The sequence below is a fragment of the Tiliqua scincoides genome, chromosome 1 (assembly GCF_035046505.1).
Source record: "Tiliqua scincoides isolate rTilSci1 chromosome 1, rTilSci1.hap2, whole genome shotgun sequence".
NCBI classification, from domain to species: Eukaryota; Metazoa; Chordata; class Lepidosauria; order Squamata; family Scincidae; genus Tiliqua; species Tiliqua scincoides.
In genome coordinates, this window is record NC_089821.1 from 283,986,662 (window position 1) to 284,008,803 (window position 22,142).

At 45.0% G+C, this 22,142-nt stretch overlaps 1 protein-coding gene and 1 long non-coding RNA gene across 2 annotated transcripts in view; one reads left to right on the forward strand and one right to left on the reverse strand.

The window, feature by feature from the left end:
- Window positions 1-8,470: 8,470 nt before the first annotated feature.
- Window positions 8,471-22,142, reverse strand: part of LOC136651219 (uncharacterized) — a 29,896-nt gene continuing 16,224 nt past the window's right edge. The window contains exons 2-3 of the long non-coding RNA XR_010794503.1: window positions 14,017-14,207; window positions 8,471-8,547 (exon numbers count right to left, since the gene is read on the reverse strand). This is a non-coding gene — a long non-coding RNA (uncharacterized lncRNA). The remainder of the gene's footprint in view (window positions 8,548-14,016; window positions 14,208-22,142) is intronic.
- Window positions 14,286-21,116, forward strand: BATF (basic leucine zipper ATF-like transcription factor). The gene is made up of 3 exons (XM_066612090.1): window positions 14,286-14,495; window positions 15,992-16,096; window positions 20,507-21,116. The coding sequence occupies exons 1-3, from the start codon at window positions 14,421-14,423 to the stop codon at window positions 20,714-20,716; spliced, it is 390 nt and encodes a 129-aa protein (XP_066468187.1). The 5' UTR covers window positions 14,286-14,420; the 3' UTR covers window positions 20,717-21,116.

A 22,142-nucleotide genomic window follows, 5' to 3' on the forward strand; every position in this document is an offset into this window, starting at 1 on the left:
CAGTAAGTTGTGCGGACAGTGTGCACCTTAGGCAATTAGTTATCTGAACTTTCAATCACCAGTGTTTTCATTAGAGGCTCTGCTGGGGGCTGCACAACCTACCAAAAATTTGGTTGCACCAACCCAAAGTTTGGGAACTACTGGTCAAGTCGAATAAAAATCTTAAAATCTTAGGTTGAGTCCTTTGCATCTTAAAGGTAAAGTGGAAGGCAGAGTTATGAAAAGTCTCTGCACTGAATCTTGAAGAGAACAGGCAAAGTTGAGCAGTTGGGCCCCAACCCAACCATCTGACTTGGCAAAGGGCATTTAACCATGGAGATTTTCTTGTCACTAGAACCCTCACCTGGCATTTGGTCTCCCATTTATGGTGGCAAGATCATGTACAGTAATGCTTGAATGGGGCTCTTGTGCTAATGCACTCCTGGAGCCCCCTCCCCCTCCCGCAGCCTCTGTATCTTCAATACTTCTCTGAAGAGGGCAGTGCTGAATGTGGGGAAATTTAATTCAAGATGTGTGGTACCCATACCACCAAACAGAATTTGTAGGAGGTACCTAATGTTTTTGGATTGGTCTGGCAGGGCAACTGGGTGCAAGAGGATTGTCTATGAAGCTCCAGGTTTGGACACCTTGGTGTCCCTTGCCTGATGTGAGGCACTGGTCTTACTCCTCTATCGATAATATGGGTGGATTTGGATTTGACTGGATCTTCCCTCTCTGTGTCTGAGTCTGGGGCACTTGCACTATAAAGAGGGTATTGTTTCTTAGTCTTAAAGATGGCTCAATAATTTGTGTGAAATACATTTCAGTCTTGCTCTATTGCTGGGAGCTGTTTCCATAGTTCCCATTCTGTTTTACCACTGGAGATTATCTCTTCACCTTTTACTCTTCTCCTAATAGGGTTAATTAAAGTTACAAGCTGGTTCGGATGATACTTACACAATCTGGCTGGCCTTACCCATTTAATGATGTGTGCACTCACATCATGCACATGTCCTGGCTCCTCCCCTAACTCCAGACCTCTTGTTTAGAGCAGTTACAGAAAGAAGCAATTTGAAAAAAGAAACTTCTGTTGTTTTTAAAAAAAAATTATAATGAGACAGATGAGGGTTCGGAAAGCATAATTCATTCCATTTGTTCCAGGTTGCATTCATTACAGAATAAATGGAAAAGTATACAGATTGGAACATCTGCAGGGATGGTGCCAGTAGGTGGGCCTACAGGAGCATGTGCCAGAGGCACATGATCACAGAGGTCAGATTCCCCACCCCACTGGTGGTGGGTGGTTTTTAATAACAGTGCCCTGTAGTGTTTTGGCATCACTGGTCATTTGACAAAACAAAATGACCAGTGGAAGGAGAAGGCATGCGTTAGAGCTCTGATCTGGAGCTAGTGGTTAACATAAAAAACACTGCTTTGCTAATTTTGTTTAATGTCAATGAAATGAATATGACAAAAATGAAAGAAAAATAGAACTGAAAATAAAAATGAATAGAAAAATAGAAAATAAATAACAAAAGAAAAATGAAAATAAAATACATGTCGGTTGTGGATGTGGGATGCCATTTTTGGACATTCCCCCATGTTCCATCTCCCAGAGCTTGAAGTTTGGGTGAATAGGTGGGGAGGCCCTAAATAAAGTCCATGATCCCCCCAACTCTCTCTCAAGACCTCCTAAAAATGGTAGCTACTGGCTAAGGAAGACTGGAACAAAAGGTAGGGAGACTGCTCCCTCAGTAATTTGAGCAGTGAAAAATCTCTCTGCAAGTCAAAAACTAGCTCACCAGGGAGAAAGATTCTAGTCCAGTCAGCTTCCTGTGGTGCTAGGTTTCCACTTACTTTTAAATGCAGGGGAGCATTAAAACATGACATGAGCATTAAAATATCTGGTCCTCCTACAGTCTGCATTGATGATCAATTCTACCACTTTACTCTCATTTTCTCTCCCCATTCTCTCCTAATTCTGTTTCGTGAGTAGACCAACCTTCAGATCTATTCAGTGGGGGGAAAATTTCACACTTTGGGCACTCTGGTAATAGAGCCTGGCAATCATCCTGCCTGGGAGTAAGAAGACAGTGGAGTTCATACTGGGCATATGTAAAAACAAGAGGCAGACACAACCGGGAAAGCCTGCTCCTCTTCTGTAGAGAAACAGTTGAGGTGTGAATGAGGCCAGCCATTGGCTTTGCCTATCAGAGGTTTCGCTGTGTGGTTTGGTGTTTCAGATTAAGCTTCGGGAACAAACTCTCGTGCCAGTAACATCCACCTTTTTCTGATGTTATCAGCATTCTGCAGAACGAACGTGCTGAGCTGTTGCTTCTGGTGCCCCTTGGGAAACTCCTAGAACCAACCTGACACTTCAGTCATTGCCTACAATTCCAGCAGAGAGAGAGAGAGAGAGAGAGAGAGAGAGAGAGAGAGAGAGAGAGTGGGTGGCCATGTTTACCAAAAATAAGTTTCACTGCAAAGAGTTCGCTGAATTTGGTGGTGCTTTCCTGTTAAGTGAAGGGAACCTTCAAGTGACATGACACATTATGTTAAGAGTGTTCTTAGAATGGGTATATTTATCTCTTTCTTACAAAATAGCAGCCACTGGGGTCCTGCAGGACCTAGGAGAGGGGGGTAAAGGGGGTAATTTGTACCTGGGCCCAAGGTCAGAAAGGGGGCCCACAAGCCAAAGGAGGGGGCCCAGAAAGTTCCTGGGGTCTGACATTTTCCTATCTCACCTGAACTCTCTGCCAGCACATAATGCTGGGGCACAACCATGTGCATGCAGTGCTAACTGCTGCTGCAAGCCATACACACCAGGCCCAGGAAAACATCCATGACCCTCCTTAACACAGTGTCAAATCTGGGAGGAAACTGGCCTCCTACAGTAGCTCTTTGGTTTGTGGATCCCATAACCATGAAGGAGTGTATAGAAGCTCAGGGACCCAGCTGTGGGGCTACAGCTGCTGCAGAAGTTCATTTTGATCCATTCTAGTGTGAGCCTAAATATGATGATGCTAATTTTCTGCAATCAATTTTCTATATTTCAAAAATTTTAGAGAGACTTAGGAGTGTGTTTGGTTTTCCATATTACTTTATCTAGCTGCTAATGCCGCATGGTTGGGCAGACCTGGGCTCTGCATCAAGAAGCCTAGAAGACCTGAGCTCCAAACCATTGTGGCTGTCAGCACCCTCCCCCGACCTATTCTGCCTGTTCTGCCCCCATTGTCCCCCTTCTCCTTTGGGAAGGGGCCCTGAAGAAACTTTGTACCCCCTGACAAAATTCCTCTCATAGGCCCTGGAGTCCTGATCCAGACTGGGAGCTATGGAGGGAGAAAGACTTTAACCCTTTGCCCCTTCACAGTTCCAGGCTGGATTGCCAGTTTCTGCACTTGCTATTTGCCCAGGGTGGGAAGCTCTCATACAAGGGGTTTTGGGGTATGGTCAAAGCCTCCCTCCCCCTTACAGTGCTGATCTGGATTGCCCCTTCTCCCTATGGTTGCTATTTCATAAAGAAATGTTCAGCATTTAAATGTTTCTGTTCTTACAGCATTGCCTTGCTGCAATGCTTTCGCTGCATCTGAAATTCATGACTTCTTACATGTGCAGGAGATCTGGTCTAAAGGGTAGAGCTGCCGTTAAGCCTGAAGATACCACCTGAAGGTCGCCAGTTTGAAATCACCGGAGCTTCAGTGAGTGGTGAGACCTTGAGAAGTGACTGACAAGCTAAGCGATTCCACCTGCTCTTTGGTGAGAGCAAAAGAAGCTGCTCTTGGCTGCCCTTTAGTGAGTGCGGCTTACAGTGATCCATGGGGCGATGGAAATATATATAGTAGTTCTGATTCAGGCTCACTGGACCCTGGACAGACTTCATTGACCAGAACATGATTGCTGTTGAAACCCAAGTAGAACCACAACTCATATCCTCTGGACATATGGCACTTTCTCAGCAAGGCATTGTAGCTAGAGCACTGTTTCTCAAACTGTGGGTTGGGACCCACTAAATGGGTTGTGAGCCAATTTCAGGTGGGTCCCCCTTCATTTCAGCATTTTATTTTTAGTATATTAGACTTGATGCCAACATGGTCTGTGACTGCATTTGGAGAGATTTGTATTTTTACAGGATACAGTGTATATTAACAACGCTTTTAACAATGTTAGTCAGTGAGGCTTATTCCTGGGTAAGTGTGGGTTGGATTGCAGCCTACTATTGTCAACAAAATTTTCTGCTTGATGATGCCACTTCCAAGTTAATGACAACACTTTCAGCAGGTTCCAACAGATTATTGTTTTTAAAAGTGGGCCCTGGGCTAAAAAATTTGAGAACTACTGATCTAGAGGGAACAGAAACAAAAAAATTAACTTTATACTTGCTACAGCTTTGAGATTCTCAAAGCTTAGTCCTAGGATAAATACCATCAGTGTAGAAGAGCACTGTGTACCTGCAGACATGGCTCTTAAGGGCTATTAAAGCACAATCTTACTGCACTGGAAATCTACAGAGGATCTCCTGGACTTAGATCCTGGACTCCTGGACTCATTTCATTCAGCAGGCCAAATAGCATTCTTGATGGCTCCTGAGGGCCAGAGGTGATGTAATTAAGGGAGAAGTGATTGCATTAAGCAGGTCATGACCAAAAATAAGCACTTTTTTTCTTACTTAGGATCTCAGTCCCAAGCCTGTACCTCAGAAATATGCAGGACCCCAGACAAGCCTCTCTGTCGGGTAAGACTGAGGCATGCTAATGACATGGTAGAAAGATAATCTTCAGATAAACAGAGAACATGATTCACAGGGTCTCTTAATTTGTCACTGCTCATGGAAGACACGGCCCACACAGTTCTCATAAACTGTTGTTTATGTCTCTATGCAAATTTCTTGCTGTCACATAGGCTTGCTCATGTGCCAAGTTGCATGAGCTGTCATGCACCAAAATGGCAAAGTCGGACTGCTCTGGAACAACAACACTGTGAGTTGGTCTGAGTTTGTAGCATGTTAGGTGCTGATCACAGTGGTTGGGAACAGGTGCCATGTGAGGTCGCTCCTAACCTCTCTACAACATTGTTAGGGAAAATAGTCTGTCCCGTTGGTGTTCCTAGTTGTATAGTTTGGATGTATCATCTGAACAGGTTGTTACATCATCATAAATATCCTGGATTCAGATTCCCTGGTCATCTGTAATATCCTGCTGAACTGTAAGGAGAATTTTACCACACATCAGCTGCCAAATGGCCAGTTCAGATGACACTTTAAACCTTGAATGGGTCCTAAATAATCAAAAGCATGCATGCTCGTAGTTTGCACACATCATGGTCCCTCCCCTCACATCAGGGGAATACCAAGCAGTTCCTTTAATTGTATGCTTCTAAGGGCACAATCCAAACTGTGCCCTATACCAGCCCAAGTCCCTTGGGCCAGACTAGGAGGGTGGCAAATGTGCCATAAGGCACGTTTGCACCTCCTCGAGGGGAAGCTGGGCCGGCGCTCTGAGAAGCACCGCCTGCGGAGGCTGACGTAAGCTTCCCCTCAGCCGCTTCTGTCAGACCGCCTCCGCCAACACAAGTGGAAAAGGTAGGTGTGGGAGGGTGGGGAGGTGAAGGGAGGGAGACGTTCCTGGGCGGGGGGGAGGGCAGGTGATGGGTGGCCCTGGGAGCAGGCAGGGTGCGGAAGGCGGGACTGGGAGTTCCCATTCCCGGGGAGAACACCTCCAGAGGCGGCACAAGTCTGAGGAGACCCATTGTGGCCAGCAGCCCTTACCCAGGGGTAAGGGGAAAAGTTTCCCCTTACCTCTGGCTGAACTGCTTCTGGCCACAATTCTGTGCAGGATACAGCACAAGCCTCCTGGCTTGCCTGTTCCAGCGCAGGTTAGGATTGCGCCCTAAACTAGCGTTCTAAGCATGTGAAGATGTGCAGTTTGGATAAACTGCCCTCCCACCTGTGATTAAGGAAACTGACCTGAAGTCACCCAAACATGAGGGGAAGGGTTAGAACAGGGGTGTCCAAAGTTTTTGGCAGGAGGGCCGCATCATCTCTCTGACACTGTGTCGGGGGCCAGGGAAAAAAGGAATTAATTTACATTTAAAATTTGAATAAATTTACATAAGTTTACATAAACGAATATATTAAAGATGAACTTATATGAATGAATGAAGGTCTTGCAATGGCTCAAGGTCTATAAAAGGCCTTGCACAAAGCAAGGCTGGCCTTTCCTTTGCTACCCCTACTGCATCACAGACCTGAAACAGCAAGCAGTGGAGGGAACCCTTGGCCTGCAGCTCACACAAGAGGTCAAACAGTCACCCTCACACTGAGAGCAGTTGTGTTGGGCCAGTGCAGGCTCCAACAAATCTCTGAAGTGGCAGAGGCTCATTGGAGACTGGGGGCTCCCAGTGGGCCACATTGAGAGGCCTCGAGGCCACAAGTGGCTCCAGGGCTGGAGTTTGGGCACCCCTGGGTTAGAACATGCACACTCTGAGCCCTTCAGTTCAGAGTTTAAACTACCATCTGCACCTATGTATAGTGTGGTAAAATGTGTGATGAAATGCAAAACAATCACTTTAATGGGCTTATAGGATGAAGAAAATATGAGATTTTTTTTCATACAGTGCCCATCCTGATGGCAGCTTTACCACATCTCCACCTGATCTGTGTAAAATCCTCCTTACTAATTGGCAAAATGACCCCTTATGCACTTCCTGGTTCACATCTGTCTGTCACTAGACTACAGCAACTCTCAGTAGAAATATGGAAACCATTCAGTCTTCTTCAGTTTCCTTAGGTGGCCTTCCCTCTCTGAGGAGGGTGTGTCCAGGTCCTCCACACATGCAGTTTTTGTTGGTAGCAAACATGGCATCACTGAACATATATGCATGCTCTGTGCATAGGGTGGGCTTTCAGGCGTGTGTTGGCACAGGGGTGGAGCTTAACAGCACACTCACCCCGCCCACCATGTGGAGTTTGAATCACACAGATGGCAATAAAGAGAGTTGGCTCATGTATAGGATGCCTTCCTTCTACTTCAATGCTCTGCTTATTATTACTCTGAGTACAGAAGAAGACATTGGAGCAAACATGCACCCCCCTCTCCAAAAAATGTCATGGCCTCTCTGTGGAAATCCTTCTTTCTCACAGCAACGACTGAGGCTGAAACTCAGGCTGTAGTTTTAGTCTCTATTAACTCCACAGATAACAGCTTCACTACTGCTGTGTGATTAAGATCAAGAAACCCAGGCAGTCCCAGGAGGGCAGTTTGAATCCCACACCTGTGTCCTTGAAACAATCTTGGGCCAAGCATGAACTGTGACGACTGGAGTCAATGCCAGCGGGGATTATCTGTTGTTGCTATCCTGAGCATAAGACAGTGACTGTATAGCATCTGGCAAGTACTGTAGGCACTGCATTTAAAAAGGGGGAGTTTCACATCTTGTCAATCTGAGATTATTTATTTATTTAATATATTTGCATGCTGCTTTAAAAACAAAATCTATTTTCTCAAGGCAGTTTACAGTAAAGAGAATAAACACTTAAACCTTACCCCTGCTAACTGGGTAAGAGGCATTTTTTCAAGTGGGCGCTCCTCTCTTATTTAGCAGGGGGAGAGTAACTGGCCCGCCTCACCCCTGCAGTGTCTCTTCTGGTAGCTGTCTGCCGGTGTTCTTTTGCATCTTTTTAGATTGTGAGCACTTTTCGGACAGGGAGCCATTTAGTTATTTGATTTTCTCTGTAAACCACTTTGTGAACTTTTTTTGCTGAAAAGTGGTATATAAATACTGGGAAATACTGTTAATAAACCAGAAATCCATATTTAAAATAACATCATCGAACCTAGTCGATTTGGGATGTTGGCAACCTTCAGTCTCAAAAGGCTATGGTATCGCGCTCTGAAAGGTGGTTCTGGAACAGCGTCTAGTGTGGCTGAAAAGGCCGATTCGGGAGTGACAATCCCTTCCACACTGGGAGCAAGTGCAGTCTGTCCCTGGTCTGTCTCCCTGGCTATGGGCCTTCCTTCTTTGCCTCTTAGCCTCAGACTGTTGGCCAAGTGTCTCTTCAAACTGGGAAAGGCCATGCTGCACAGCCTGCCTCCAAGCGGGCTGCTCAGAGGCCAGGGTTTCCCACCTGTTGAGGTCCACTCCTAAGGCCTTCAGATCCCTCTTGCAGATGTCCTTGTATCGCAGCTGTGGTCTACCTGTAGGGTGCTTTCCTTGCACAAGTTCACCATAGAGGAGATCCTTTGGGATCCGGCCATCATCCATTCTCACAACATGACCGAGCCAACGCAGGCGTCTCTGTTTCAGCAGTGCATACATGCTAGGGATTCCAGCTCGTTCCAGGACTGTGTTGTTTGGAACTTTGTCCTGCCAGGTGGTGCCGAGGATGCATCGGAGGCAGCGCATGTGGAAAGCGTTCAGTTTCCTCTCCTGTCGTGAGCGAAGAGTCCATGACTCGCTGCAGTACAGAAGTGTACTCAGAACGCAAGCTCTGTAGACCTGGATCTTGGTATGTTCCGTCAGCTTCTTGTTAGACCAGACTCGTCTTGCCAGGGCTGTTGTGGGAACCAGCTGCTGGTTTGTGGAAAGCACACACTCCTCAGTATGTGCAGAAGGCCAGTATTTCTAGGACAACGTAAATAGCTAGCCATAGGGATTATATATCTAGCTAGATGATTATAGGGAATTAATTCTGTTAAAATTTAATTAATTTTAATGCAATTTGCTTGCTTTTTCCAACTCTAGCCAATCTGCCAAATTTCCCACATGTAGCAATTTGTTTGCATTTTGTGTCCTTTTCTTTCAAGTAGCTTCCTGGCTCCAATTTTGTCAAGTTCTCTCTTTGCAACACTCAATGGGAGCCTCATGTGGCACAGAGTGGTAGGTCACAGTACTGAAACTGAGAACTCTCCCCATGACCTGAGTTTGATCCCAACGGAAGCTGGTATCTCAGGTAACTGGCTTGAGGTTGACTCAGCCTTCCAAGGTTGGTAAAATGAGTACCCAGCTGACTGAGGCATGGTAACATGACTGGGGAAGGCAATGGCAAACCACCCCACTTATAGTCTGCAATGAAAGCATCGCAGAAGTGACAAAACCCCAAGGGTCATTACTGTCATTTAAACAATGGGTTTAAATAAGAATTGCTAAGTTCTGTGCTCTCCTGGGAGGTGAGTTTTTTCTTTCCCCCAGATGGCTCTCCTTCTGCCTGGATTCCCCAGCCTAGGATGGTGGCAGTGGATATCGACCAATTTTCTCCCCCATTCAGTCACTGCTTCCATAAATCAGTGAAATGGAGAGAAGGAAAGAGTGTGCTGAGCACCAGTTTCGGCCTCAGGAGGCCTCCTTGGGGTAAGGGAACACTTGTTCCCTTGTCCCGGGGTAAGCCCCTGCAGGCCCAGTGGATCAGCTTGGATCTATGCCAGCTCTACAGCTGGCACAAGTGCACATTGACCTGGGAAGGCAGATCAGGCGCAGAAAGGGGGTCAGGATTTGGGGTGTGTGGTTGCCACCATCTGTGGAATTCCCTTGCTCTGGAACTGAGAACAGCTCCCTCTCTGAAGTCCTTTTGGCGGGGTCTCAGGACTTTTTTATTTAGGGAAGCTTTTAAATACTGACATCAGGGGGATAGCACTTTTTTATGAAACATCTTTTAATCTGTGATCCAGTTGTTTTTTATTGTTTTTTTGGTTTTAATTGTTTTAATGTTTTTAGCACAGTTTTTAGCGTATTTAAATATTATTGTAAGCTGAGGGCCCTTAAGCAGGGTGGAAAAGCGGCATATAAGGGTGCAATCCTAACTGTGCCCTATGCTGGCCCAAGTCCCTTGGAAGCTGGGCTGGCGCTCCAAGAAGCACCGGCCTACGGAGGCTGACTGCAGCCTCCACGCCAGCTTCCCCCCAGCTCCTTGCGTCAGCTCGGATGAGTCAAGGCAAGGACGAAAGGTAGGCGTGGGGAGGAGGAGGGAGGGAGGCGTTCCTAGGTGGAGGGAGGGAGGGCGATGGGCAGCCCCGGGGGCTGACAGTTGGGGAGTGGGAGGTGGGACTGGGATCCAGCAGTTATACCAGATCTCAACCCCCGTCCCTGGGGAGAACAGAGCGGATTCAAACAGCTTAGCTCTCCTCGGACTTGCGCCACCTCCTGAGGTGGCGCAAGTCCAAGGAGACCCATAGGTGCCATCAGCCCTTGCCGGGGGGGGGTAAGGGGAAAGGTTTCCCCTTGCCTCTGGCTAAGCCACTGCTGGCCACAATCCTGCGCCAGATACGGCACAAGCCTCCTGGCTTGCCTGTTCCAGCCCAAGTTAGGATTGTGCCCTAAAATCTCTTAAATAAATAAATAAATAAATAAATAGGAAATGTAGCAGTAAAATAGTAGTAGTAAAATAGGCAGAGGTGAGAGAGGACAATGGGAGGCAATGTAACAATTCCATAAAACAGGCTGGAATAGATTCTTGCTGGATTGTGCAAACTTCAGAGATCACTTCTCCCTAGTATAGAGTCCCCTCCAATGCATGAAGATCACCTTGAGATCTTCACAGGCATTTGTTTTCTATTTATTTAACTTAAAAAAAATGTGCTGCTGTTCTGCGTTAGGAGACACCCCAGGTAGTTGTTGCATTTTTAATGCCATAGATATGAATTAAACAGTATAATCAATGTAAAATGGTGACAGCACAAACCATTATCAAGCCTCAGAGGAAAAAGAGAACTCCAGTTTATGGAAGTCAGGCATATGGAATGCCAGAGCTGACATGCCTGCTTCCATTTTTAGAGCTGTCCTACTTTTCTTCCGGTGTGTTCATTGCTTTCAGCCCTCAGTATCTTAGTATATGCAGAGTCAGTGGGATTTGTTAGAAACAAGCTGTCCCACATGATAGGTATGCAAATAGGAAACCATTTACATTTAGCAGTCTTTTAGGTTTTCAGCTAATGCTCGAAGTAGCTTGGGCCATGTACATAGCGCTGTTGCAAAACATTAATACTGAAAAGAAAGTCAAAAAGTGACATTCAAAGTTCAAAGCCATAACGGTTCCAGCGAGGCTTCATTACTTATCTGGCTGTTAAGTGTGGTGCTGGCAAGAAAGGAGCATTCCCACCAGATCCCCTCTGGGTCTCCAATCCATGGGCCATGAACATAAAGGGAAAAAGTTACACACCAGAGGAAACTTGGCAAAAAAGAAAAAAGGGGAGGCATTGCAGAAATATGGCTGTTTTTTGTTATGTACGTGGACAAGTAAAGCACATCTTGAGACATGAAATTATGCCAAGTATAAATGCATCCCTGTATTTTTTTACTAGTCTAAAAAGGTTTGTGCTTCCAAGGCAAATAATGAAAAAGAATGAATAGCCCCCATAAAACAGGGCTGCATCCGGGCCCCTTTTGACTTCAGTTTTCACATAAATGAAGTTATCTGCAAAGATTTATTTTTCCCAAGAAGTGACCATAAAGAAACTATTCATACATCTTTATGCAGATGATATGGTCCTTTTATCATACACACAGGTGAGGCTATAAATGTTCAAACAGACAGGACACAGGCAATAAGTGGCTGAATTCCTGAACTTTCTTCAGTTTAAAGCAGACTTGGGGTGAGATCTCTGTTGATTGGAACAGCTGCTCCAAAGGAGGGAGGCTCCGTTTTGTTTTTTAATGGATCACACACACATTTTCACTCACACAAAGCAGATCACTCAGTTATTGCTATTGGAAATTGAATGGGGGCTGGCTATATATTTCTTGTCCCAAACATATTTGCACTCCAATTACCTCTGCAAATTCTTTATGAACAATTTGGGGGTCTTATGCATCATTTGGTCTAAGAATTTGACCAGATATTATTTGCTTGATGCTAGGAGGCTCACCTGCATCCTTCCCATGTTGCTTAGGTTGGATCCTGGAATGAGATATCCTAGCTCCTCTTTTCAAATCCAACCTGCCCCTTTTCTCTCCTTAGGCCAGCTATTTTTCTGAAGTAGGACCCATAAGCTACCAGGAGGCCTACACCGGGGTAAGTAGAAAATATTTTTACATACCTCTGGCAGGCCACCTGATTGCGCCTCCCCCCCCATCATTGGATGCAGTGTGCATGGCTGCATTGTTGTCTATGGTGGGGGATAGGATTTTGACATCAGCAGACATAGATAAGGGACTTTGTGGAAGGTTTTTTGAAACTTCATCTATATGATGTCTATAGGATAATTCCTATCTATATGTTGATTGACATTCTCAAAGAATTTCAAAAAACTGTTGAGGAAGAGCTTTCTTTTGCAGAAGTCAATTTTGCTCATGTGGCAAAATGGACTTTATCTCACAAGAAATGTGAGAAATATTTACTCTTGTTTTCTGTACCATTTTGGTGTGCACAATGTCTATGATCTGCAGCTAGTTTTTCCAACACTAATCTTCAAGTTTACTAAGGATTAAGTGATCTTATCTCTGCCAAGAGTCCTGGCAGGATAGTTGTTCCTATGCTAATAGAGGTATTGTCTTTCCCAAAGCTACTGGACAACAGTTGTGTAGCTATGGGGAAGCACAGAACTGAGTTTGCAGGGCACCTCAACAAGCTGCCAGGTTGCCCCTCCCCCTTGCCATTACAGCCATTCCTGGCTGCAAGAGCAAAGCGGAGGAGAAACTTCTGCTTTGCTCTCTCTGCCAGGAATGGCTCCAGTGATGAGGGGGAAGGACAGATTACCCGGCACATTGAGGCAGCCCACAAAACTTATTGCTGTGCACATCTGTAGCTATGCTACTGCCTGAGAGACCACAAGTAGGCTATGGAGAATCTTAGTGGGATATTTAGAACTGTCTATTAGAAAACTGAATAACAGAAACTGGAAGGGTCGACAAAAATGGTATATATAGGAGAGTGACTTCTTTCTAATGGAGATTCTCTCCATGTCTGTTCTCCTTGTATAGAACATTGGCCTCTTTTTTGTTTTTCAACTGATATGGCAATTCCTTGAAAACAGGCAAGTCAAGCTTCAAATCCTGAAAATGAATTAAGGGAAGAAATTTTTCTGTAGCTAAGGAAAATATGGGCCTACTTTTGGAAATATCTATAGAAGTATGTCGTGCAGTGGAATCCTTACTTGAGCTGGAGCAGGCAGGCCAGTGGACCTGTGTGGCATCCAGCACAAGTTTCAGGCCAGAAGTAGTGCAACCTGATGCAAGCGGAAAACTTTCCCCTTATCATGCTGCACCGGCCCCAATGGGTCTACTTGGATCTGTGCAACCTGACGAGGTGGCACAGATCTGAGTAGAGCAGCCAGGGAACAGGGTCAGGATTTGGCGTAACCATCGGATCCTGGCCCCGCCTCCCGCTCCCCACCTGCCTGCCCATGCCTGGGAGCACCTGCCACCCTCCCTCCCCCTACCCTGAAATGCCTCCTGCCCAACCTCCTCATGCCCCACCCCAGACCCCTGAGTCAGCTGAGCTTGCCTGATGCAAACTTACCCTGCTGGGCCTGGATCCTTCATGGGGAGGCCAGCACTGGCCTTGCACTGGCCTCCCCGACTCCTGAGTCCACACAAATGTGCCTTATGGCACTTATGTGACACCCCCAGGTGACAAGCAAGTGACTTGTGCTGGACTCACTTGGGGGTTAGGATTGCACCCTAAGTTTAGGGACATTACCCTAGGTAAGGTAACAAATGTTCCTTTACTTTGAGCAACATAGTGACTGCTCTCCCCAGTGTGGGATGTGGCATTTGTTCCACTGGCTCAGCTGCAGTAGCACTGGACAGTTGGATAGAATTGGGCTGTTAGTCAATCAATCAAAAATTTCACATTTGAGTTTTTAAAAAAAATTCTTACATTATTAGTGATACAACGTAAGGATCTCGGATCTAAATACACTGAACACTTGATTGCTGCCCAGATTTGCAAAAATTTGAATTTCTAACTTCTGGCCATGACATGACTGCAATGGGAAGGGTGGTCTCTTTTGCTTTGATGGCTACAAATGTCCTTTTAGTACATTTTGTTTGTCTGAACAAAATGGATCTGAACTGCTTTTCTCCTTTTGGAGTATGTAAATCCCTCACCTTATACTGAATTTGTTGTGCTTCTTGCTCTCTTTTGCTGTTTTGCAGCTGAAACCAACTTCTGTATCAACTGTCTTTTTTTTATACTACTTTGATTTTCCCAGAGGTGAACTTTTCTTCTTCAGAGTTTCCGCCCACGTGACTTTCAGTTGAGTCCCTTGCAGCTTCCGAGAAACCACAGCGGCTCTGCCCTAAAGAGAGGCAAATGTCAGTGTGCATTGCAGACTCTGAGAGGAGTGGAATGGGGACAATGGCAGTGACAGTGGAAAGGTGGCAGAGAAAGTGACCAAGGCAGAAGGGGCAGGACTGAGGCCAGGGAAAGGGTAAAAGTCAAAGGAAAAGCAAGGAAAAGGAGCTAACAAAAGCAGGAGAGAAGAGTCCACAGGCAGGGGGTGCTGTGAGCCATGCCCCATAGCTCTGATAGCAGCGACTCCAGCAGCTTCAGCCAGGCATCATCCTCATCATCATCCAGCAAACAGGTACAGTTTGGGGATTTGCTTCAGTGTTCTCTTTGTGGTTGCCACTTTTTTTCCTGGCCAGGGTTCCTGCACTTTTTATCAGCTGTGTAACATACAGAAATTCAACAGGTGAAGCTTTCCATCATATGGAGCTGCACTGAGGTTTCACCTGCTGCATTCCTATAGGCTACATTCATGGGAACCATGTCAAAAATTAAAAGTAGCAACTGTATCTCACACTCTTTCATCTCTCTAAAGGAAGTTATAGACAGAGAAACTGCACAGAGAGAGAGAGAGAGAGAGAGAGAGAGAGAGAGAGAGAGAGAGAGAGAGAGAGTCCATTTTTACCAGGGGCTGATTCTCAGATTCAGGAATAAACTTGAGAAAATTCAATTTTGAATACAAAGTCAAAGATAAGCACCTAGGTAGTCATGTTGCATTGAATAGTATGATGTTAACTAAGAATAGTGCAGGAATGGAATGAGACAGCATGGCGAGACTGTTGCAGAAAGGCAGCTGACATAATTCCCATCTATTCCCATTGGCTAAACCTTAGCTGGAGGATATCAAACTCCATGGGGTACATAGGTGCATCCTGGAGACAGGAAAGTTGGGAGGAGGGTGACAAAATATTTAGGTTTTCTTTGGGAAGGCTGAAAGAGAAGGATGGAAGTTTTTACTGTGAGAGACATGATTAGATTTAAAATCCTGAGATGGATACGAACTTGGTACTGGGCAGGAATAGAAAGGGAAAAAAACCAGGTTGAACTTAAACCTGTATGCAGAGAGTTCATAGATTTCCATATTAAAGAGGGGGGGGGAACCCTATGGGAATAATTCAGCACAACGTGGTCAGCAATTGTCAACAAAAGCTGTGAAGGTATATTACTGGAAGTGATTTTTATGTTCTATAAAGGGGGCAGAGACACAGAATTTTGTTCTCATTGATTAACTGCATGACTGAGTTGGGTTGGAATTGGAATTTGGGACTCCTACCTCTAAACCCAAACATCTAGTAACCTGAATATAAGGCCAACTTTCATATAGTTACAGAAATATCTTGGCTGCTTCAGTAGTTGGTTTCTCTTCTTTCATTGACTCATGGAATAAAGCAAGCACTTGGGATGACAGGTTTACCTGATCCTGATGGGCTCACTTTTTCTGTATCAAAGAACCTCTGTTGATTTTGTGACTCTGATATGAATAGGAATTGCTAAAAAGGTTTGCTTTCCCTTTAGGTATTCCAGCATTGTCCTTCTATGTGGCATCCTTAAAACCAGGCACACAGCTGCCTGTCTACCTAGCCCAGCATTGGCCACTCTGACTATCAAATGCATTCCAGGTAGACAGAATATATTTTCCTGCAATGCTAGATGAGATTCTGTCACATGGAAATGTAGGGAATTGAAACTGGGACTTTCTTCATGGTAGGCATAAACTTGGTAGCAGAGCTGCAGCTCCTCCCCAGCTGTGGGCCTTCTTATCATGTTTGTTTCTTGTGCTCCCCCCCCCCCCAGGAGTCTTCTGATGACATGAGGAAAGTTCAAAGAAGGGAAAAGAATCGCATTGCAGCCCAGAAGAGTCGGCAAAGACAGACACAGAAAGCAGATACTCTTCACTTGGTAAATTTCCATACACCTGGATTTCATGACATGGGCCTAGTTCCTAGAAGCAACAGATGTGGTGTTAACATTGTTTCTGAACTGTACCACTTCTGATGGCAGGTGGAAGGTCATGTGAAAGCCTCCAAGAAAAGCTCCCTTCATATTATTCATAGCTGAATTTATTGTTGCTTTAATAGTCTGCTATATCAAATAAAGAAAACTAGATATCAAAGACTTGACCCTGAGCCTCCTCCCTGATAAACTAGTTTTCAGATTTTTTCATTGGGAAATATTCAATCATGTGATAGCTCATTGGCAGTCTGATGTGGTACAGTCCAGGAACAGGTGCATCTCATGATCTATGTGAATCAGGTCAGAGGCAGTTTAATACTGACTTTGCTATCATCCTAACACTGGTGAATTTGTAGCAAAACCAGTCCAGACTGAGTTGAACTTTCAAAAGGAACACTGGAGATGTCCTTGCCAGCAAATGGATGGGGGAGCCAGAGCCAACATTTCCAATTGGCTAGTGTTACAGACTGGGTTGGCAGGGGGTGTAAAGTCCATGACAGAAGGCTTTGCACCCTGCCTGCTAAATGGTAGGCCTGGGAGTTGTGAGAGTGAGGACCTAGAACATCTGTGGCCCTTTTCTGTACAAACTGAGAGCATGAATCAATGGATCCCTAAGGCACAGGGATACAAGGGATTATTCAAGTAGAAATAAATACAAGGAACAACCTCAAGCAGTGTTTCCTCTTCAGTAATTCAGTAATTGCCCTCTGAAGCACGACTAGGAAAGCCTCCAGGCAAGAGTACAGTAGCTGGTATATCAGGGCCAGGAATACTCAGGCTTAGATATAGTGGCTTCACTGGCATCACTACTGGGGCTGCCATCTGATTAAAAACATCTTAGGCCGCAATCCTAACTAATTTTCCAGGGAAAGGGAAGAAACATGACTGCCTGCCAACCGCAGGATGCAGCACATGTCCCAGTGCTGCCAGTTATGCCAGTGCTGGAAAGTTGGTTAGGATTGCGCCCTTAATTGATTAGTCATTTAGGGCCCAATCCTGTCCAACTTTCCACAATGATGCATCCACAAAGCAGCCCCGAGGTAAGGGAATAAATGCTCCCTTTCCTTGAGAAGACCTCAGTGACTGCAGGATGCAGCACGCACCACACTGGCATGGCTGCATTGGCTCTGGAAAGTTGGATAGTATTAGTAGATTAATTAAGCAGTTAAATTTGCATGTCTGTAGAAACAATCGTTCTAACACAAAAAAGTACACTTTGATTCTTAGATGACTCAAAGGTGCCTTGTAGCAGGCATTGTCTTAGAAACTATGACATTCCTTCCCTCGTGTGACAGAAGGGGGCATGCATTTTCTAAAACGATGGCTGCCATCCACTGTTTTTTGGAACTGTATTGAAAGCAATACATTAAAAAGTTTGCCTTAATTCATTGGAACACCTTTTCAGTTGATCAAAAACTTTAAAAGTCAATGAATCTAGAGGATTGCTTGACTGAAGTTGCAACCCCAATTGCTACAGTAGTGTACTGTGTTGCTTAGATATCCTGAAGAGAGCCTGGGTGGTAAGTCACTGTAATGGTTCTGGTGGTGAACAGTTTCCTGGTGACTTTGGGCCAGTCACTACCTCTCAGCCTCACCTACTTCACAGGTTCATTGTGCGGACAAAAGGAGGGAAGGAACCGTGTATACCACCCTTAAGGAGCTCAGGGAGGGAGGGCTGTATAAAAATGTGAAAAATAAATAAAATATCCTTAATCACCCTGGATTTCCAAAGCAGTTCTCTTGTACTTTGTATCTATGCCTTGAAACCCCTCAGCAGCCCCTCAGGGAGATACTGAATTCACGCAGCCCTTGAACCCCAAATTCAATATGTCCTCAGTTTGTTACTGCTGTGCTCTTCTGACAGCCTAAGCTAATCTAAGATGGAATTTGGATTAAGATAATGAAGAGTGTACTGAACAAAATAAGTGTATCTCATAATGCTTCTGATACTGGAGAAGTGCACTATATCTCTTGTTTCAGTGATAATTACTTGTGATTCAGCCCTACCACTAAACCCTTATGAACTTCAGGGGATTTTTATTTGTCTGCGTAGTCAGGGAGAGTCCAGTAGGCAAATCATTAGATCCTCTTAGATTATCTTTCTATGACATCAGCAATGGTGTCAACTCATTTAAATGTATATTTTATACATTTGATAACAACACAGATACTACAACTCACACAGAGCATACATGCTGCATCACATGATGTACTGGATATATGGTAGAATGAGCACATGTAGATCTGAACCCATCACATATTTTGTAATACATGGACTGAGAACATATAACAGGAGCAAGAGCTCATTCAGGTACAGGCACATGTACACATCCTTGAGACTCTTGAAGTCTGCATAGAATGGTGTGGTAGTTCACACAAACAGCAGGTGGGTGGTAAACCATTTCTGGACTGTTAGAACTTCAGACTGTATGTGGGGGAAGCACATAATTGTGTCACCTCCATATGGAATCATCCCCATACACAGAAAACATAATATCATGGCAAAAGAGTTATAGTTTAGGCTTCTCTCAGATACACTGAGAGATATTATTTATGTGAAGGGAATTTTTGTTCATGGGGAAACATCCAACCATGTGATTTCCCCAACTGCAGTTTGAACAATTTTGGCACCTTATCTGCTCTCTGTGTGAATGAGGCCCTCTCTACCTTACATGTAATCTCTATAAGCCATAATATGTGGCTAATTTCACTATTCCAGGCCCCACATTAAAAGGGCTACCACACTTGCTGAAATGGACTACATTGCCCAAGTGCAGAAATCACATGTAAGGCTGTGAATGTGCGGGGGCAAGCCAGTATCTTCACAATGGGGGCTCCACCATCTGTATCCTCCATGGCAAATGAGTAGCAACTACAAACATCTCTTTCTCCCTCTCTCTCTCTCTCTCTCACACACACACACATGCATGCATGCATGCACACATATCTGGAGGTGCCTTAAATAACTGGAAAACTTACTAGTGGGATAATGCAGGAAGTTGGTGATGGATTTTTGGTACCCATCATTGCCATTCTTGCAAGTTTGTTGTCTCACTGAGCATTGAGCTCTGTAAGAAATGGCTTCCCATACTTCTTTGAACTTACAAGGAGAAAGGTTTGTTTTTTTTCCTTTCTCTTCTGATAAATCCCCCTTTACACTGCTGCTTTCCCCAGCTGTTAAAAGAAACGAGCAAGACTTTCCTTCCAGTGCAGTAACAGGTTTCCTGTGGCAGGTGGTTTTTCTAGTTGTAGACGGCGGTTATTGACCCGCCCTCACTCTCCCCAAGGCCTGAGCTCTCTCTCAGGTCAGGATGTATGTGGCCTAGGCTGAGGAAGTATGAGTGCATGACAGAGTTTGGTGCGAGGCAGCGGGAACCTACAGCGGAGACTACGCTGCTGTCATTTCTCATAAGTTGCTGGCTGGGGAGAGAGTGCGGCCGAGGGCTGCAAATGTCACCTGCTATCAGCACGGGGCCTGCTTCCCTGGTTGGGTTTGCCCAGAACATGAGTTTACAGGAAAAAGTCAGTCGGTCTGGAAACTCTACACTGTAGTTAGAGAAAAGGCTATGATCTCCACCCCCGCAGACCCTTTTCCACATCACATATTTTGCACTACCCCTTAAACAGTGCAGGCAGCCAGTACAAAAACAACACAAGCAGTTTCAAAAAAACTTGCAACCTGTGGTATTATGAATGAGATAGTTCTAGGGAATAGAAGACCTGCTGCCTTGAGCTATATCTTCTCTCCAGGAAGGAATGATGGGCAATAGAACTAGAAACGGCATGAAGTAACTTCTATCCTCCCCTCTCCTCTGCAAGTGCTCAGTTCTTACCTTGGGGAAACAAGTGCTCAGCTCTTACCTTGCACACATCAGGATGCAAGCTAAGCACTCTTCCCTGGCCTCTTCAACTCTTCTCTGTCTTAACTGGAGAAATCCACTTGTTTTTCATAAAACTCACTATTAGCAGTATAGCTAGTTCTGACAATAGCCCTGCACACAGAATGACCTTGCTACATTTCAGCTTACAGTCAGATCTAGTTTTCACTGGTACCATCTTCTAATGTATCCTTTCTATGGATTTTTTTTAATCTTTCCAATGTGTCCTTGAAGGCTCTATCCATGCACACTCAGGTATCGCTCATGGTTTTGCATATGCTCTCTGTTCACTTTATTTCCATAAACTGTCCACACTGCTTATATTTGGGTCTTACAAGGAAAGAACTGGAGAGACTCTAATGCAGGATAGCCTGTCTCAAGCCCAGAACCTGTTCTATTGATTGGGCCCTGCTTTCTTCTCTCATTGTAGCTCTACAGCCTCTAATAGCTTGTTGGTGTCCTCTTTCTTCTTTTATAGGAGAGCGAAGACTTGGAGAGGCAGAACGCTGCATTGCGTCGGGAGATCAAACAGCTGACAGAGGAACTGAAGCACTTTTCCACAATGTTGAATTCCCATGAGACACACTGTTCCATCCTGAACACGCCACCACCGGCACCTTCAGAGGTGCTTTACACTCCGTTCTCTTTTCACCAGACCCACATCAGCTCTCCATGTTTCCAGCACTGAGAACAACTGATTAGGACTGAGAAAAGCTTGACAAGAAAGGCAAGGCCTCCTGCCATTCACACCTGTGGACAATTGGAATATTCCTCTGAGCCTGTTGACAGGCACTTGAGCCTGTTGACAGGCAGTTTACTGAGTAAGGAGTGTGGGCAGAAAGGCCCTTGGGCAGAAAGGAGGACATGCCAGAGCTACCTCCAGGGTGTCTATGAAGTGAACCTATCAAAAACAGAACTGAATGCAGTTCTGTTGCTTGCTCTGAAAAACCTATAACAGAACCTTGAAAGATGCAGAAGTGTTTTTCTCTGTGAAATGTTTGCTAGGAGCTCTGTGGATGGTGAGCACAGGAAAGGGGAGAAAGGAAGGCAAACCTGTTAATTTTTTTAAATAAAGATTTTTAAATATCTTTAATATTTCATTTTTAAAACCTGAGTTGACCTTCACTTGTTTATTGTGTGCCGGTAAATGAACAAGGATTCAGGGGAACCAGGTAAGGAAGGTTTAGGAAATTATGGAAAGCTCCTTGCAGAGTGAATAGAAGGGAACTTGCAAGCTGTTTGGTACTTTTATTGAGTTGAAAGTTGCCTTTGATTGCAAATACAGCGTAACGCCATGGTACGAACTGCATAAAGCCAAGAATGGTTTCCATGTTCCCTGTTTTTCAAAAGGGGCGAAATATCCTCTGTTACTTTTAGGATTGCCACTGTTCTCCTGACTTCCCTTTGTGCCCTCTGCTTCAAACACTACTGTGAAATTACTACCCCAGCTCTCTGATCCTTACATGCAGCCCCAGACCATACATGTGTTGATGTCCTATGCTGAGAAATAGACAGGGGGATGAACTTCTGTTGGTTCCTTTGGCTTCTCAGTCATGTTTGATATCATCAACCATGGTATCCTTCTGGATTGCCTCTCAGGGTTTTGACTGAGAAGCACACTATTGTGTTGGTTATGGTCCACCATGGAGGGGAGGGTGCAGAAGGTTTTGCTGGGGGAAGGAGAATACTGCTCAGCATAATGACATAATCACCAAATGTTGGGAAATGTTGGGAAAATGCCACCATACCACTGTGTAGTTATGTGAGCGGTTAACAAAGCAGTGCAGATTTTTAGGGGGAACCCTGTCTGCATAGTTCCACCTTGTCCTCTATGCTGTTTAACATCCTCATGAAACTGCTGAGGGATGTTGTCTGAGGATCTGAGTTTAAATGTCACCAGTATATGAATGCCACCCAACTCTATGTTAGTACATCATCTGATCCCAAAGAGTTAGGGCACAATCCTAACCCACTTTCCAGCACTGGCATAGCTGTGTCAATGGGGCAAGTGCTGCATCCTGCAGTGGGGAGGGGCAGTCATGGAGGCGTCCTCAAGGTAAGGCAACGTTTGTTCCCTTATCTCAGAGTTGCATTGCCCTTATGTCATAAGAACA

Coding starts and splice junctions, on each gene's coding strand:
- BATF (XM_066612090.1), top strand. CDS start 14,421: ATGCCCCATAGCTCTGATAGCAGCGACTCCAGCAGCTTCAGCCAGGCA. Junction 14,496..15,991: donor CATCATCATCCAGCAAACAG/GTACAGTTTGGG, acceptor CCCCCCCCCCAG/GAGTCTTCTGATGACATGAG. Junction 16,097..20,506: donor AAGCAGATACTCTTCACTTG/GTAAATTTCCAT, acceptor CTTCTTTTATAG/GAGAGCGAAGACTTGGAGAG.